The sequence below is a fragment of the Myripristis murdjan genome, chromosome 22, assembly GCF_902150065.1.
Source record: "Myripristis murdjan chromosome 22, fMyrMur1.1, whole genome shotgun sequence".
Taxonomy (NCBI): domain Eukaryota; kingdom Metazoa; phylum Chordata; class Actinopteri; order Holocentriformes; family Holocentridae; genus Myripristis; species Myripristis murdjan.
In genome coordinates, this window is record NC_044001.1 from 13,317,408 (window position 1) to 13,334,123 (window position 16,716).

The 16,716-nt window shown below is 40.1% G+C and overlaps 1 protein-coding gene and 1 long non-coding RNA gene across 7 annotated transcripts in view; one reads left to right on the forward strand and one right to left on the reverse strand.

Moving 5' to 3' along the window:
• Positions 1–13,156, reverse strand: part of LOC115380684 (uncharacterized protein C14orf132) — a 32,928-nt gene extending 19,772 nt beyond the window's left edge. Inside the window, exons 1-4 of one of the 6 annotated variants that reach the window (XR_003930362.1) lie at positions 13,082–13,156; positions 10,749–10,868; positions 9,485–9,605; positions 8,493–9,095 (exon numbers count right to left, since the gene is read on the reverse strand). Coding sequence is in view for 3 of the 6 variants with exons in the window: in XM_030081834.1 (XP_029937694.1) it covers positions 3,829–3,855 (27 nt within the window). In the remaining 3 variants the exon portion in view is untranslated. The other 5 variants (XR_003930361.1, XR_003930360.1, XM_030081836.1 and 2 more) reach the window with 5 other exon arrangements.
• Positions 13,157–13,478: 322 nt separating this feature from the next.
• Positions 13,479–15,975, forward strand: LOC115354575 (uncharacterized). The gene is made up of 3 exons (XR_003927784.1): positions 13,479–13,592; positions 14,498–14,703; positions 14,817–15,975. It is a non-coding gene; the product is annotated as an uncharacterized LOC115354575 (long non-coding RNA).
• Positions 15,976–16,716: the final 741 nt, after the last annotated feature.

Below are 16,716 nucleotides of genomic sequence, written 5' to 3' on the forward strand. Positions count from 1 at the left end.
CTTCAAGATAACATGATTATGTAATGCCATTTATGTGGAACTGAGAGCAAAGACTGGCCCCATATAGGCCTAGTGGCTGCTGCCATTTTTAAAGAGTGTGTAATAGGAAAATAATCTGATCTGTGAACTATTCAACTTCCACTTCTATATCTCCCATCATGTCGCAGGGTGGTGCACAAAACAACTCCTCTAGCTGTGTCTTCAACCGTTATCAGTTTCTATTTGATCTTTCTCAGCTCACATGTCACTTATCTATCACACTGCTTTACGAGCAAAACTGCTAGATACACAGACAGGTGGGGCGAGCTAAATTTATCTTATACAGCTTTGTTTTTTGGCTATCATACAAAGCCAGATGGTTAAGGTCAAGGTTAACAATTACATGTTAAAGGGGAGGCAGGCCTGTCATGAAGCTTTCGCAATTAATTCCACACAGCAAGTAGCTGCCTGACACAGGGAAGTTTGATGACTGAAATTGTTTAATTAAATTTTGTGGCACTTCTTGAGACATCTTCCAGTAATTTGGCACCTATAGGCTAGGGCAAAATGGTGTTTGAACCAGGCAAAACCAGGTACCACTATTCCCTCTTTGCTCTTTCTTTTGCTTTAGCCTGTCGTCCCTTAGACGAGACGAGAGAAGAGATGGACCGTCCACTGAGGTAGAATGGGCTCAGAGCCATTTTCCAGAATTAATAAGCAAATGAGTGATGAGAAATGCTGAAAGCCTGCAATGAGGAGACAAAGCAATCTGAGGTGCACACATAGAAACATCCAGATATTGCTTCACTTGATTGTTTCTTCCTCAGTCCAGTCACTCAAGTAATGAACATGTTCTGATTTAACGAAATTATACATAGTGCTGCTGATATACAGTAAGTACTAGATATGGTGTGTGTGTGTGTGTGTGTGTGTGTGTGTGTGTGTGTGTGTGTGTGTGTGTGTGTGTGTGTGTGTGTGTGTGCGCACTGGTGTGTATGAGTGAGTGGGTGAATTTGACACTGTCTCCTACTGGTTTGTCAGCAGAAATGAGGAAGAGGGCAAGCCCAATGGGTGACCATGCACTGAATAGACAGGGCCTGTGGGGCTTTGCTGCTCTGTGTGGCAGATCTGTCAATTGAAGCAAGTCTGAGGCTGGCAAAATGCCCAGGATGGCTCTGGAGCGCCGTCTCAAATGCGTCAAGTGGACCTCAACGTGGACATGGACCACTCAGTGAGCGACTGGTGAACACCTTGGCCTATTTTCATGCCACAGGTTCTGCCGCTTTAATCGTGTGAAACGTTCTGAGACTGCACGCTGCAGCAACACATACATGCTGTGATTAACCATGCGGTCCTAAGAAATCTGAAAGTGAGGAAAATGTGTGCAGCTACACTGCAGAGTGAAAAGATTCTTTTCATGCATATCTAAAGGCTCATGTCTTCTGGGTAGGGGGAAGTTATTTGAGCGTTTCACAGGTGATTCTGTTTGCCTACAAATCGTCTCATTGCGCTCAACTTAGTATTCAAGAGCTCCATTGTGATTGCCACCTATTAATCCATGTTTTGTAATGCTTGAGGATGCCACCACTTTCAGCCTAATGGAGTATGCCCTTTTCATTTCTAACCAGTGAAGCATCGCTGCCATATGCAAATCTTTCACCAAACACAAAAGCACACATTGTTCAGCAGACAGCTACTTAGTTCTTATTATAATGTTGAACACAAAGCATTTCAGCAAAAGGAAATACTAAAAAAATACTTGTTTATTCAAGAAACTCAGTCCTGCAAGATTAGTATTACTAATGTGTTTCATGTGCAGGCAATACAAACAGCTTCTTCCCTCTCCCAATTCTTTATTCTCCTCCAAAGGGGGGAAATCAGTAGCTGTCATTGCAACTGGTACCTCTAAAGTTCAGTTTCTTAAAAACTCCTACAGTCTTTAGAAGAGAATAGTTATGGCAGCATCCGTCATCTTTTACAGACAAAGTGATGGCGAAGGTCCAATGACTCACAGGTGGCGGAGCTATACTGAGATGGATGGGTGGAAAATCAGCCATTCTGAGGTCGATCTTCAAAACTCCAGGGAAATTTTCCTGACTTCATTCAGAGTCACCATTATGGAGTGACTCTGGAGCTCTGGAATTAATTTCACCTCTGAAAAATTTGACATTACCTTTTTGGGGGGAAAATTTTTGTACTCATGAGGAGAAGGCACATGAATGTTGAAAAATGTCAAAGGGAATTTTAGTGAGCAGTAAGCAATCATTATAAAGTAATAGGAGCCAAAAGGAAAGAGAATCTTTGCATCAGCTGGAGAATCAGGCAAAAAAACAACTAAAAACTAAAGTCGGTGGTTATTTTTGACAGCTGCCAGGTGTGAGAGTGAGTGTGTAACCCATTGTTCCTGCTGTAACTCCTCAAGGCTGACAGTATCTTCCTCCTGCGTTGTATGAGAGTCTGCCTGCTCATCTCGCCTGTCCCAGTGGGCACATTCAGGATGTAACTTTGGCCTCTGCATGTTGCACAACCAAAGTTTTAAAAACGGCAGAGCTCCTTTTAAAATCTTTCATTGCAATCTGTGGAGGCTTAAAGCAGTTATTTGCAAAAACTGGGGTCCAAGGACATGTCAACATGTAACAGTTGACTTCATTTTTGAATATTTCACTCTCTTAAAAGTTTGCCCAATAACAGAATAGGCTACAACTGAGTGTTTTAATGATGAGGTTCTCACTCTCCACTGTTATTTTCCCACCTACAGCACAGATGGGTATATAATTCTGTACCAAGTGATATCTAATAATAAAAAAACACTTTCAGGTGTGTCTCCTTGGGTCTCAGGTGGTGAGACCAGCCGGGGTCTATGGTTTCATGTATTTCTATTAAAGGGTTTTTGATGTGAAAAACTTTGAAAGCTCATGACTCAGTCTGGCTCGCAAGGCGGTATTTTGCAGCAGGAACAATGTCATGAATACTCTGACAGCCAGGGCACAGAAAATGGCAAGGTGGATGGCACCAGACAAACCACGAGGAGCCAGACAGCGAGGGGTGCAGAGCGAGGAGCAGGGGAGGGCACTGAGGAAAACCACAGCCCTCTCTGACAAAAGACCTGCTCCAGCATCAACACAGGCACATCTCAGGTTATCTGCATGTGTAGACAAAAATCAAAACTATGTTGTAAAACATATCCAAAACTTCCCCTGTTGTGGTCATAGAAAATCCCAGCAATAGATCATGTCTTTGATACTGATCGATTCCATAATCAATAACAAGGATGTGCCTAGAATGTTGCCAGAATCTTAAACTGGTAGTAATCCTATTCATACAAAAACTAATGCTATTAAAACAAATGCAGCCAGTACACACAAATTACCACATTTTCACCCATTTTAATCACAATCTGTTTTCAACAATGACTATTTCTTTGCTCCCTATATTGTAAGAATAAGTCAGTCAAGAAAAAAAAAAACAATTTCTATAACAAATTTTACAGTGATACTATTACCTACCAATACCACAACTAAAAGCAAAACTTACAAAACTAAAACCTGTAATAATTTAATGCTATAGTTATTGGGGGAAAATACCATAAAGTGGGGTAAGATCTTTGCAGATGCACTATTTAGAATCACAGACACACTTTAAGCCCTTGTAGCCAAGTGATGAGACATTACGGTGTTTTATGGTAAACATTATCCTACAGTATTTGTCATGACGGCAAAATTCCAGACATGGGAAATAATAGTTAAAACGCCACAGGAGCTCGCGGACTTGCCACGCCCTTGAGAGAAAAAAAAAAGTTCAGACAAACCCACAATATTGGTGGAAAATTGAAAAAAATCGATGTCTTACCTGCGCAGCCATGAATGACAGATCCATAGTGGTGCTGCGTTCAAGCCAAGGCACTCAATGGAAGATGCAAATGTGCGCGCCTTGTTTTTTTTTTTTTTTTGTTTTGTTTTTTTTTTTAATTGTTATTATTATTGTCTTATTCCCCAATAGAGCATTTGCCTTCCTGTTGGGGTATCCGGCGGCTGTGCAAGTTGGCAGACTTCATGTGAGGAGCATGTCGCTGTCCGCGGAGCTGCTTCCCCACAGCGGAGCAGACGGAGAAATAAGAGCCGCGCATGAGGGAGACAGCATGAGAGAGAGAGAGAGAGACAGAGGGGAGGCACTGGAGGAGGCTGTGGTACAGGACTGGCACATATTATGAGGAGGTGCAAGCACTCTCTCTCTCTCTCTCTCTCTCTCTCTCTCTCTCTCTCTCTCTCTCTCTCTCTCTCTCTTCCACCCCGTTTCCTTTTTTTTTTTTTTTTTTGGCTGTGCCCTGCACCTTTTCTTGTCTCTCCTGCACAAAACTTGTGTATCTGAGGACAACAGGTGTGTGACCAATCAGAAACACTGGAAACACTGGACTCCCACCCAGCAGTGTCCATCAAACGCTTGACTGAGGATTGGTGACCTCAAACTAACCATGCGTTCTTGAATTAAGTAGGCCTGGGGTGGAAAAAAAGAAAAGTAATGGTGTATTGTTATTCAATGGAGAGTCTATTCAAAAGCCAATTACTAGATCCTACTTCTAAAGAGCAATTAATTTATTGGTGACCTGGCCTTCAAGGCATTTCAGCCTGAATACTAAATTCATCGCCTAGTGAGTAAGTACACACAGGGAGCTTTCAGAGGGCTGCATGGCTTGCTGTTAATAACCTGTTTTTTTGTTACCAGCCAAGGTCAAGTGTCTGAGTGTTTTGACACGGATCACTATCATGCTAGGGGAAATGTGTAACTTTCTCATTGTGTCATGTCAGTAAACTACAGCAAAGAGGTGGGAGCATCTAATTTCTGGCAGAGTCAAAATATCACCCACCAACCAGATAGATGTGCACATATGAATATATCATTGACTGAAAATTGCATGAGGTGATGTCATCAAATCAAGAGGAGTGGTTCAGTTAAACTTCCAATTGCTCTTCTTCCTCATGAGCTTATGCTCTACTGAAATTTTCCACCAAAGTAAAATCTGAGGTCCTGAGGTGGCGATTTCCGCTGCTACCTTCTTCCTCATTTTCCTGCCCTTTCCTTTTTGAAAAAAGGTAGACTCTCTCTAGCTAGTTTTTTTTTCAATGTTTGTTGCAAATGTGATCAATGAGCTGTACACATTTGTACACCTATTTTTTTATTTTTGTATTTTGATTATCAGCGCACTTGGAGGATGGAAGGTGAAAACATATTATCAGCCATCCACCCACAACCAGTTGGCCTACTACACCATCCATAAATTGGTTTATCGCTTCAAACTTATTTGTTTGAAATATAGTTAGCTTATTGCGAGACCAACCTGTTTTTTTTTTCTTCTCCAACTGTTGTATGATTTAAAAAAATCAACCAATGGGGACACAAGACTTTGTTTCTGGTGTCCCCTAGTGGCTGAAACTGTCTGGTTCCCCAAGTGGCCACGTGGTTAAACCGTGCCTGGCCACCAGTTGTCTGTATAATGGGTAAAGGCTGAACCACTGACTAACAAATATAAGAATGTGTTAGTTTTATCTCTCCTTGGCTCTTTAAATTTGCTTTGCTAGCCCTTTGCTTGTACATGATTGTGCGACTGACCTGATCACTCTATAATTTTGGCTGTTTGTAATTGTGATCTAAGAATTAAAGCTCATTCTACTGAGCTAGATTCCTAGAATTTGAACATACATGGTAATGCTTTGTCCTTTTAGACAATGCGTACAGGAGAAAGTGATGTACCGTTTATGGGGGAAAAGGATGTTAGATGATAATAAATTTGATGGGAAAATAAAAATGTCTTTGAGCTGGGTGAAACAATGAGTCCTGACTCGAGTTGATATCCTTAGCCAAATCCGGTTATATGTTTTGATGGTTTACTGTGACTTCTGCCATGGAGGAGATGAGGCACATCTCTTAGATCAGCAGTTTGGACTTTGTCCTCCCCCTGCCTGTCTTTCTGCTGAGCCGACACACAGCCAGTTCCCCAGTGTGGGGGGTTTCACCTCGCTCCAGCTCCCAGTTCCAGTTCCACTTTATTAGGGCAAACGTTTACATAATTTCTTTTAACCTCTTAATTTGTACTTGTAATGCATATTATAGACCAATTCTTTGCAAAAAAAAAAAAAAGATAGTCGTAATACTATCACTTATGTAGACAATAATATAGCTATTGTAGATATTGTTGTTCAGACCCTGAAGAAGACTGAGAGGCAATACACGTTGATCTGTTAAGTTGCCTTGCTCATGTAATACATTATTTTGCTTCATTCAAAGAGTACATAAGTTTTCTCCATGGCTGTCTGCATCACTGAAAGACTTATGTTTAGCAAGACCTCCAAGATTTTGTCTCTATATAGAATATTGTTGTTGCAACGGACAGCACATACACGGAAATTTTAATAATTGCACTGATTCTAGGATTTTTCACAAACACCTGCTCATTTGATTTGGATCTTACATTTTCTGTCATGGTCTTGATGTCTTAGGTCAAAATATGCTTAGAAATAAAGTAAGGTAAAATAAAATAAAGTAGAGTAAAATATGCTTGGAGGCAGCACAGTTAATTGCAAGGATTTTGGTTTATCAGCGCCTGATGAGTTTACTGTAACCTGTTGGCTTTTCACAGACAAGGAAGCCAGAGTTTGCCAAGGAAAATTATTATGGATCCTTGGGTACTTTGAGGATCCTAATATTTCTTAAAGCCAGACTGTGGAACACATTTTCTCAGTGGCTGACTCAGTGATGTAGTTTGCAAAGCAGCATATAACCATCATCTCAGTGATGCTGTGACTTATTACTTCCACTGTGGATGTGGTCTTTGGTATTGAGTTTAGTGGCAAAATTAGTCTAGGAAATTGTATTTATTAATAGTCCAATATCTGTCATGCATGGTTGCAGGACAGTGATTTTTTTTTTCCTGTTGAACACTGAACACTGGATCCATTGCTGAGCCAAACATCCACTCTCCACTGTACCTGAGTACTCAAAAAAAAAAAAAAAAATCTGATGGCCCAAGTGAGATTTCCCCAGAAAACGCGATCCTGTTATTTTCAGCAAAAGTGCTACACCGTTGATCTGTTTACCTAAATAATGAAAAAGTAGCAACTTTGCAGAATTTTCATATCGATTTATATAATTGCCTAATACAAATGATCCTCCTTAACACAAAGACATACAGAGTGCAACATGATGAAATACAGAGTAACATCAGGTAACACTCTGAGTCTGATAGACGGTGCCGCGGTCCTGCTGCTCAAACCTTGTCTCCAACTACACTCAGACTCATTGTTACAGACATGCCACTGGGCATGAGCTGGCCCCAGTCCTCAACAGTATGATCAGCTGAAATAGATTATTACCAGGCATCGAACTGGGCCTTGTCATATTAAAAAAAAAAAAAAATCGGGTTGAAGGTAATGAGTTGGAATAATGTCATGTCACCTGCTGGTCTGCTCAACATTTATGAGCGGCTGTGTTGTGATTGACATACTGTCACCTACACCTATATCGTCCACACAGTATGTGTTTCTATATGTGCATCCATGCATGCTACAGTGTTTGTATGTGTGCGCGTGCGTGTGCTCTGGGCATTCGGTCATGCTCTCTGAGTAATCCTAAATATCCTTAATCTTGGGGGACTTTTGTTGTGCATTTGGCTGTGCCAGCTGTGAGTAAAACCCATGAATAACATTACTGGTGTCGAGATTTAAGCCTAATCAATCAAAATTCAATATATGAAGTATCAAATGGAGATTTGGAGCCAGAACCATGGGGGAAATGATACATAATGAGAACAACCTTCCCACCCCTGCTTATTATCTGTCAACGTAGGTGTGGAGATGGGGAAATTGATGATACTCCCACACACAAGTGCAGACATACACACAAAAACATAAACACAAAAGGCACATTCAAGCTCACAAATATAAACACACGCAGCCATCTACATCCAGTGTGAGCTGCGAGCTTTCGTTCTTCATGCACTCACTATATAGTATGTCTCAGTTTGCTTCCTGTCAACTGATGCATAGCCAACAAGGTAGGTAATTTATAATTGATGCTCAGCTGAATATATTGAAATTCATCATGTGTGTTTTTGACCATGGGTAAACCACAGGGATATAGTCAAACATTGCTTTACACACCATGTTTCTCCCCCAATATCTCACACGAGCACCCCACTGTGACTTAATATTTCACACATTCAGCACAATTTTATGGCACCTTCTCCGTACATGGAGAGGGGGCCATGAGCGCTTTCTGTGCACCTGCACACCACATGTTGTTTAGCTAAATTAATGCATTTCACACACATTGGAATTGTGTCAAATTGGAAACGTTTCTGTGACAGCAACTGTTATTGGCCAGTCAGATTTGATAAAGCACATTGGCACCAAATGTAAAAGTTAGTTCTGAATAGAGCACACAGTCAAGCACCTAAAGGTGAAAGGATGACAACACACAAGCACAAATTTATGTTTGAATTGGTTAGGACACATTATATATTACAGATAATTTATTAGATTTTAGTCACTTATAATTGTAATCAATGGCATAACACATGACATTGCCTCAGAAAACTCAGTGGATTAGGATTTTTGGTTTTGGAGTACTTTGCTAAATTTGAGGTACAAATACAGATATGAAAAAGTGTAAAATTACAGAGTTCAAGAAAGTTAACTGAGTTTGACCACAAATAAGCCAAATAGCCATGAAAATCAGGCCAGTCTATAATTTGCATAAGCTGATTTATATATTAATGATATCATGTTAACAATGCCCAGAAACTTCTAAACCAACATGACCTGATTCAAAGACATTTAGCTAATTTTATCTCGATGCACCAACTGTCTGGCCACCCTGTGAGGCAGAAACTGAATCATACATTCTGTGTCTTTAACACTGTGCCAGTAGTAACTGGAGCCAACAACCAGCTTACTGGTGCTTGCCAGAAAAAAAAATTCTCTTTAGGCTTAGCCTACTTAAGAGCTACCTCCAAGAGCCTTTTCAGGTTAGATGTAGATCCTTAGATTCAGACTCTAACATCTAAGATGTGGGGAGTCGATGCGATGCCATGCTCTATGGTGTAATTTCTTCGTCTTTGCTGTCTGAAAGAAGATGAGTCTTTGTAACATCATGAGCCCAGTGTGTAGTGTGCCACAGTTTCTGTGTGCCTTAAGGCTAGTAAGCATATTCTCAGACATGAGGAAGCTGACAGGTCACATCAAAGGTAACTGATGTGCTTAAGCTGATGGAAATGGGCGAGAATTCAAGGTTCTTATTCTCACATTACAGGTCTTGTCAGAGGTAATCTTTTTATGTCTCACAAGTGTCTGCAATAAGAATGCATTATTTTGGAGGGTGATGTAACAGAATACATTTTTGTGTGTGCATGTGTGTTCAGAATATGAAATGATATTACAGTAAGTGAACGGATGTAGTGTGGGCAAGAGTGTGCATGTTTCATGTGGAAGTGGAAATCAGTGTGACCCCTGACCATCCATCCTTCAGCTCTCATTGCATCAGTCCTGGCTGCTAGAAATGCTTGTCCTGCTGCGGCAAGCACACCAAGGTCCCTCATGTAGCACCGTGCCCTTTCTCAGTTCTCCAGTAGCAAGCTGGACCACACACACACACACACACACACACACACACACACACACACATACACACACACACACACACACACACACCCACACACACACACACACACACACACACACACACAAACACATACACACCAACGTATGTGACCTGGGTAAATCTAGGTAATTTGAAACCATTCAGGTGTTCAAAAGAAAGGAGAAAGAAGAAAGCAAATAAATCTTTTGTCCTAGCTCTCACAGCATGCCTCCAGTTACTCTCATCCATCACAGACTTATGGAAATGAATTGCCCTTTCTAAATCTACATGTGTAATTTTATATATCGCTCCCTAGATACATGAAATGTCCCATAATACCCACATCCTCAATTTACAATAATCTCCCTTTTACTAAACAGACTTTAGACTATTGACTGTCATTTTTCTACACTTCTTGGCACTCATTGTGTTGTTCTCTGGCAAAGTAAATGAATTGAATAAGAGCACAGTAAATTATATAAAAAAGCATTTGCAACAGGTCTGGTGCACACATCTACGCAGATACCCACACACACACCCACACACATACACGCACGCACACACATACACACAGACAAAGGCAAATTCTGTCATGCTTGAATGTCACGGCACCCTGCCACACTGCTGAGCTTTTTGCCAATGTGTGAAAACATGCACACATTTGACTTTTAGCTGTAAAAAAAAAAAAAAAAAAAAAAATGGAGGCAAAAACACAGCTTGCATTCTTATGACCCATTTTCTCTCATAGCATGGGTGCAGTATGTGCGTTTTGTTGTGAAGTACATACTACTAAAGTTGGACACCTGGATGATTTGCAACTTTAATGTCTTGGATTTCAGTCTAACCTATAGGACCTTTGTTGCATGTCATTCTCTTTTTCCCTCTCTCACCCAAATATCTTCTGGAGCTGAAACTTGTTTTGTGTCAAAATATCACATCTTCCCTTTTGGCATATTAACATTATGTCAAATAGAAAAACACATTAAATTGCCTGTTGTGGAGCTGCCTCCTTTTCTGAACCTTGCTGTATGTATCCTGACTGTTTCAATGCCAACATGTGATTCTGATTTATTCTGATTTCTGGTTGTGTATGTGTGTGTGTGTGTGTGTGTGTGTGTGTGTGTGTGTGATGCGCTTACCAACAACATGGTTATGGGCTTCCCTTGTCACTGTGACCTATAGGACGGCCTCGGTCCCTTTACTGCAGTCGTGAGCGCCATTAGGCAGGAGACTCCCGCACGCCCGGGTCACAGGCTGCACTGAATTGCATTCAAGGACAACAGGTTATTTATTTGTCTCATTAAATGCACTCTAGTAAATGTCATCTGTTGTTTTTTGATTAGAAATCCAATTGGAGCTCAGTTTCTTTTATTACTCTGTGCATGGGAAGATGCGAACCTGATGTAACCTGTTCAAGGTCAGTTTAAGTGGGCTAAGCTAGATCTCATTAAATGCCGTGAAATGCCATCTCATACGGCATAATCCCATATTTAATGATTTGATATAATTATGCTGTATATAATATTATATATGATATAATTACATGCTGTATAGAAAAACATCAAACATCACTGCATGGTCGCATATTCAGATTACACTGAAGTTTCTTAGACAACAACAGTGGGATGAAATAATTAATGGGGTAGAAATGTTCCAACATAGAAAAAGGTGGATAACCTCTAATATCAAGAGATGGAAGAAAATACTGTAAAGAAGTTGATTTATGTTCAAAACAAGTGAAATATCACTCTTTCTTCGTTTTTTTTTTTTTTTTAACAAAGATAGTGAATACTAGTTCCAAGATATTGCAAGATGTATACATTCTTCTTTTTTTCTTTTGAGCTTGAATTATCACTATATGCTAGAAATAATTATAAACATTTTATCAGTGCTCTGATCTACTTTGGAAACTTTTGAAGTTTTGTTTTTCCCCACACTGTTTCTTGTAGATACTATAAATAATACAATGTGTTTATGTGCTGAGTCAATACTGAGCCAGAGAAATATGCAGCTCCCAAAGAAAACATAAGTGCCTCTTTCAGGTATGCACTCACCTACCTCGCCACTTTTTTTTTGCATAAATTTTTTTTTACACATCACAACACAGGTACTTAAGCATGGAGAGCATGAAATCATGTTTTCAGTTACCAGAAAGGGTCACTTATTTCTTAAAAGGTACTTTGGAAGTACACAGTCTCCTTTAAGTGGAAATAAGTGCGTGCATCCATATGCACACACTTATTTTTCAACATGTGGACTCATTGTGCATGTTTCTTGACGCTGTCTCTGCAATAATTATTCCCTCACTTGTGGCTTTGCATTATGAAGTGCAAAGTAGGAGCCGATCAACATGGGTTTTTCACAAGACAGATCTCCAGTCACGCTGAAGTTCAGCCGAAGCAGCTGTACCTCCTGATAATATGACAACAGAGAGTAATTGCATGACACGTTTTCCCTTTAGATTTTACAGAAATTAATTAAGCAACAGGCATTATCTTGAGTTTACACCACGGCACTGTTGCCTCCGGACGAGACTAAACTCTCGTGCACCAGTTCTGTCCTTCTATCTAAAATTACGAGACGGGATTAGTTCCACTCGCTAAATCGCTTGACAATAGGCTTAAAGATGCTGTGAAGACTTAAAAATGTCACCTAAACAAGTAGAAATATGGGCTTTCCATGTAAGAACATCCTATTGTGGCTTTCCACTCTCTCACAAGTGCATGTTCAGTATGGTGCACTTTACATTATCTCTCTCCCCGGCTGCTTTTATGGCTGAATATTGCACTGGAAAGTTTACATGTTTAACATTAATCGACTCACATGAATGTAAAGCTTCTGTTGTATGCAAAATTGTGATGTAAAACTTGTTCAGTGTCATGGTACAACAGTGTAACATTTTTTGCCTTGCATTTTCAATGTTATCCCGTCCAAAAATAGAGGAATATGGCAGGTCTCCTTTCTCACTGATTGCATGGCTTTGAAAAAAAAAAATGTTCGATTTGAAATGTGAACTCGTTCTGTATTCATGTCACACTGTGGACAGAGCTGATGTGGGGGAAAAGCAGCAACACCACGAGATATGTAGCATTTGGAAAATATGACACCTACTGTACACTGACAAAATATTTGCAGGCATAAAAGTAAAATTTTTGCCCTTATAAAATGATACAGGATCATTTACAGGTGCACTATACAAATTGCAGTAGACTGATTTAAGTGTTAAGTATGAAATGTGATGGTTGAGTCCACATGGGGACGTCAACCCAACTCAATGATTTGTTGAGTCTCAATGTCCTCACTTCATTTCATTTTTCATACTGTACCTTTAGGACTATGTAAAGGTCGTGGTTTTGCATCTCTGGTGTTTTGGACTTTTTGTTTAGACTCAACCTTTGTTTCTCTGTGTTTTTCCTTGAGTTTTGGTGTAGTTAACTTTGCCCCGCTGTGTCGCTTGCATTAGTGGTTTCACCTGTGTCGGGTTCCTCGGTCTTGTTTGCCCCGCCCAGTTCCACACCTGCCTTGAGTCTGTGATTATCCCTGGTTGTCTTGATCCCTCCAGCCCTGCGTTCCAAATCGCATACTTATACTTTTTACTTTTAGTATGTACTGCAGCTGCCCTTACAAAGTGTGTAGTTTAGTATGAAATATGCATGCTAATTCTTTTTTTTCCCTACTAAATAGTATGGTAGTATGAGTATTGGAACGCAGGGCAAGCGTTTCCCTCTCCTCTGTGCTCTCCTGTCTTGTGCTCCAGCCCCTCTCCCAGGTGTGTCTTGTTATCTAATTAGTTCCTTGTGCATTTAAATCCCGTCTTCAGGTCTTTGCTGCGTGTCATGCTTGTGAATTACAGTTCTCCTAGTGTCCCCCGTGTTTCCTAGTGCTTCCTTTCTTTTGAGTTATTAAATAATTTTGTTTTCCCTTGAGCTTACCTGCCTGCTTGCTCCTGCAATTGGGCCCAACCAACCTCCTCACACATAACAGTAAACCCTTTGCTTTTTTGTCTTATTTGCTTGCTTGCTTGATTTTTTTTTTTTTTTTTTTTTACCCTTTGACCTTTGATTTTCCCCTAAATGCACCCTGAAGTAATTCCAAATAACATAATTCTTCCCTATTGTATGACAGTCACATTGATATATATTTACATATATTTACATATATTATTACTCTTATAGGATATGCAAAGGTTCGGTATTTGTTGTGTTTATTTTTCCAAATATATATTTCTCTATTCTAGCGTTGAGAGGTATATTTTGTGAAGTCTACTATTGTTCCTGTGCAATATCTGGATACTGTGCTGCTGCAACACAAAAATTTACCAATTTGGGATTAATAAGGTACATCTATGTATGTATCTATCTATACATACATATTCTGTATCTGCTGGTTGTAGCACTTGACAGAAGGTACATCTTTTATATTACATCTTAAATTGAGTGAAATATTCAGAGCCAAGATGCTATTGTTTCATTGCTGCCCTATTACATCAAATAGAAAGGATGGAGATGCCTTGTGCATCATTTTGTGTACATTTTCCTGTAATTCATCAGGACATATTTGGTATCTTTCAAAATGCTAGGATCTTCACTAGAATTTAAAATGCAGTTCTGTGGGTCTGAACAAAGCTGGGTTGCAATCAGCACTGTTTGAAAAAGATTTTATAATATAAATTAATATATTTAGAATAGAATATAATGCATTTTTTTGGAGCATACTGTATAAATATCACAGAAGGATTATCTAATAATATATTCGTATAGAGGTAACCCAGAAAAACGTCACACTGCAAATCCCTGTACGAACATTATAGTGACCTTTTATTAGGAATTTTGGAGAAAAGACTTCATTTATCTGTTTATCTGTGTGTTTCTGGGTGTCTTCGCGAGAGACTGAGGAGGTGGTGATCGAAGCAGAGTTGTTTTTTTGTCTGCCTTCCTCTCGCTATGAGGCAGTGATCACCAGGGAGACGGGAGTTGATCCTCTGGAGTCACAGTTATCCTCTGTGATTTAAGAGAAACGGCATAGCGTGTCCATCAGCTGGCACCCGTGAGGCCCTCGACACCACTGCTGCGTCCTGATTGCCTGGTGTAAACCGTAAGCAATGCCCATTTCCTGGAGCCATAACATGTACCTGCCAACATACATCCATAATCCCCTGCTGTCACCAGCCGCCCATGACCTCACCTTTCACTTCTCATTCTCCACAGCCGCTCGTCTTCCTTCTTACATCACATATTCAGATTGCTGACTGCCAGCATCGCTGTGTGCACGTACCACTGAGACTGAGGCTGAGGCTGTGGCTTTGCATCGAGCAGGAGATGGACCATATAGAATGTCACAAGGCGTCTGCTAACATCTGGAGGAGGGAGATGACAGCTGGAGCGGCAACTCGCAAGACAATGACCTTCAAACAGCACACAGAGGTCATCTTGGATCTTTTGTGAAAAGTTGCACAACCAGTTAATCACAAGGCTTCATGATCCTTGTTATTATTATGGGATGGTGTGTAGAAAATACAGTTTGAGAATAGAGGATTTTCTGTTAAACTCTTGAACAGTGTATGTATCATAGGGAATAACAGCAACTCATAAACCTTATTATTATCTGCAGTTTTTTAAGGAATGAAAGTTGCCTCACTGCTTCTACACAGTGTCAGCTACTCAGTCACATTAATGCAACTTCAAATACAAATTGTGTGTGTGTGCTCGTGTCAGCATGTGTGTGTGTGTGTGTGTGTGTGTGTGTGTGTGTGTGTGTTGGCATATGCTCAGATGTGCATGGTGACAGTGGGAGCACTCAGGTCACTGATGACAAAGGTTTGAGCCCTGCCTGCCTTTCTCAGCAGATTTCCCCATGGACCCACCTTTACCTTTTCAAACTGTCATTTTTTCCTTCTTCTTCTTCTTCTTCCATTTGTGTCTGGCCTCTTTGCTGAAGCCAGGCCATTTCAGCTCGTCTCTCTGATCCGCCACACTTGCACGCCTGCTTTGTCTCTATGCACAGACAGTGGCAAAATGCAAATGCATTAACAGCAGTGGAGTAATTTGATCATTTTAATCTGCAAGCGCTCACTTTGACTCAATTAGCATTTTGCATGGGGAGGAAACTTGATGGAATATTAATTAGATCAGCAGTTTTTTTGGTTGTGTGACATAAGACATTACTCCTAAAGGCCTATTATGTAGTTGCACTAAAAATACCCCATAGAAACACTGTTGCCCCACTGCTGATTTTGCTCACATTGTGTTTTCTTGGCTCTCCTCACCATTTATTGTGTGAAAGCACATTATGTAACCTCTGCATCTATTTCATTTACATTGTAATTCCCTAGTTTAGCTTAGTTACTTGAAATGTCGCTTTAAAATAGACAGTGTATGGTTATGTCCCACTGTGTAAAATTTTAAGCTCCATGAACAATAACATGACAGTCTGAGCACTTATTTCCATTCTGTTTCCTGTTGTTGATGGGTTGCATAGTTATGTGGTGTTTATGGTGGAATAAACAGCAGCAATAACAGAATTACAGCAACTATCAAGACTATACTAAATGCAATAACATCACCAGGTTACAGCACATACCAGAAACTACACAATACAGTTGCACTGGTTAATGACAGCATCAAACAAATGGCAATAAATAGCATCAATAACATTAACAGCAGCTCAATATCAAAATAACTAAGGTCAAAATATTACATTATTTGTAAGTGTTGGAATAAAAACTGTATTTTGCATCATGAATGCCTAAAAAGTTCAGAGAGAAACTCCTCTAGAAAAGAACTGAATAAACTTGTGCCTGGATATTTAAATAAATCCCAAATTAAATCTTTAAATGAACACGCAGAGAATCAATCGGAACGTGTTTCGAAATCATTAGCCGAGGTGTTAAATGGCGCTTTAGGTTGCTGCTTGTTACAAAACAGTCTTTTACTCTCTGGGCATTCCTTTACCCTTTAAAAGAGTCACATAAAGCAAGAGGTAATTCCCGTTTCATATTTCTTCATGATAGCTTATGAGCGGGGTGTTTTATTTCTGGGCATAAAAGGCTCTCCGAGGACCGCAGCTTCACGTTGTGTGAAAAGTGTTTGTGGGGAAAGCATGTGAGCT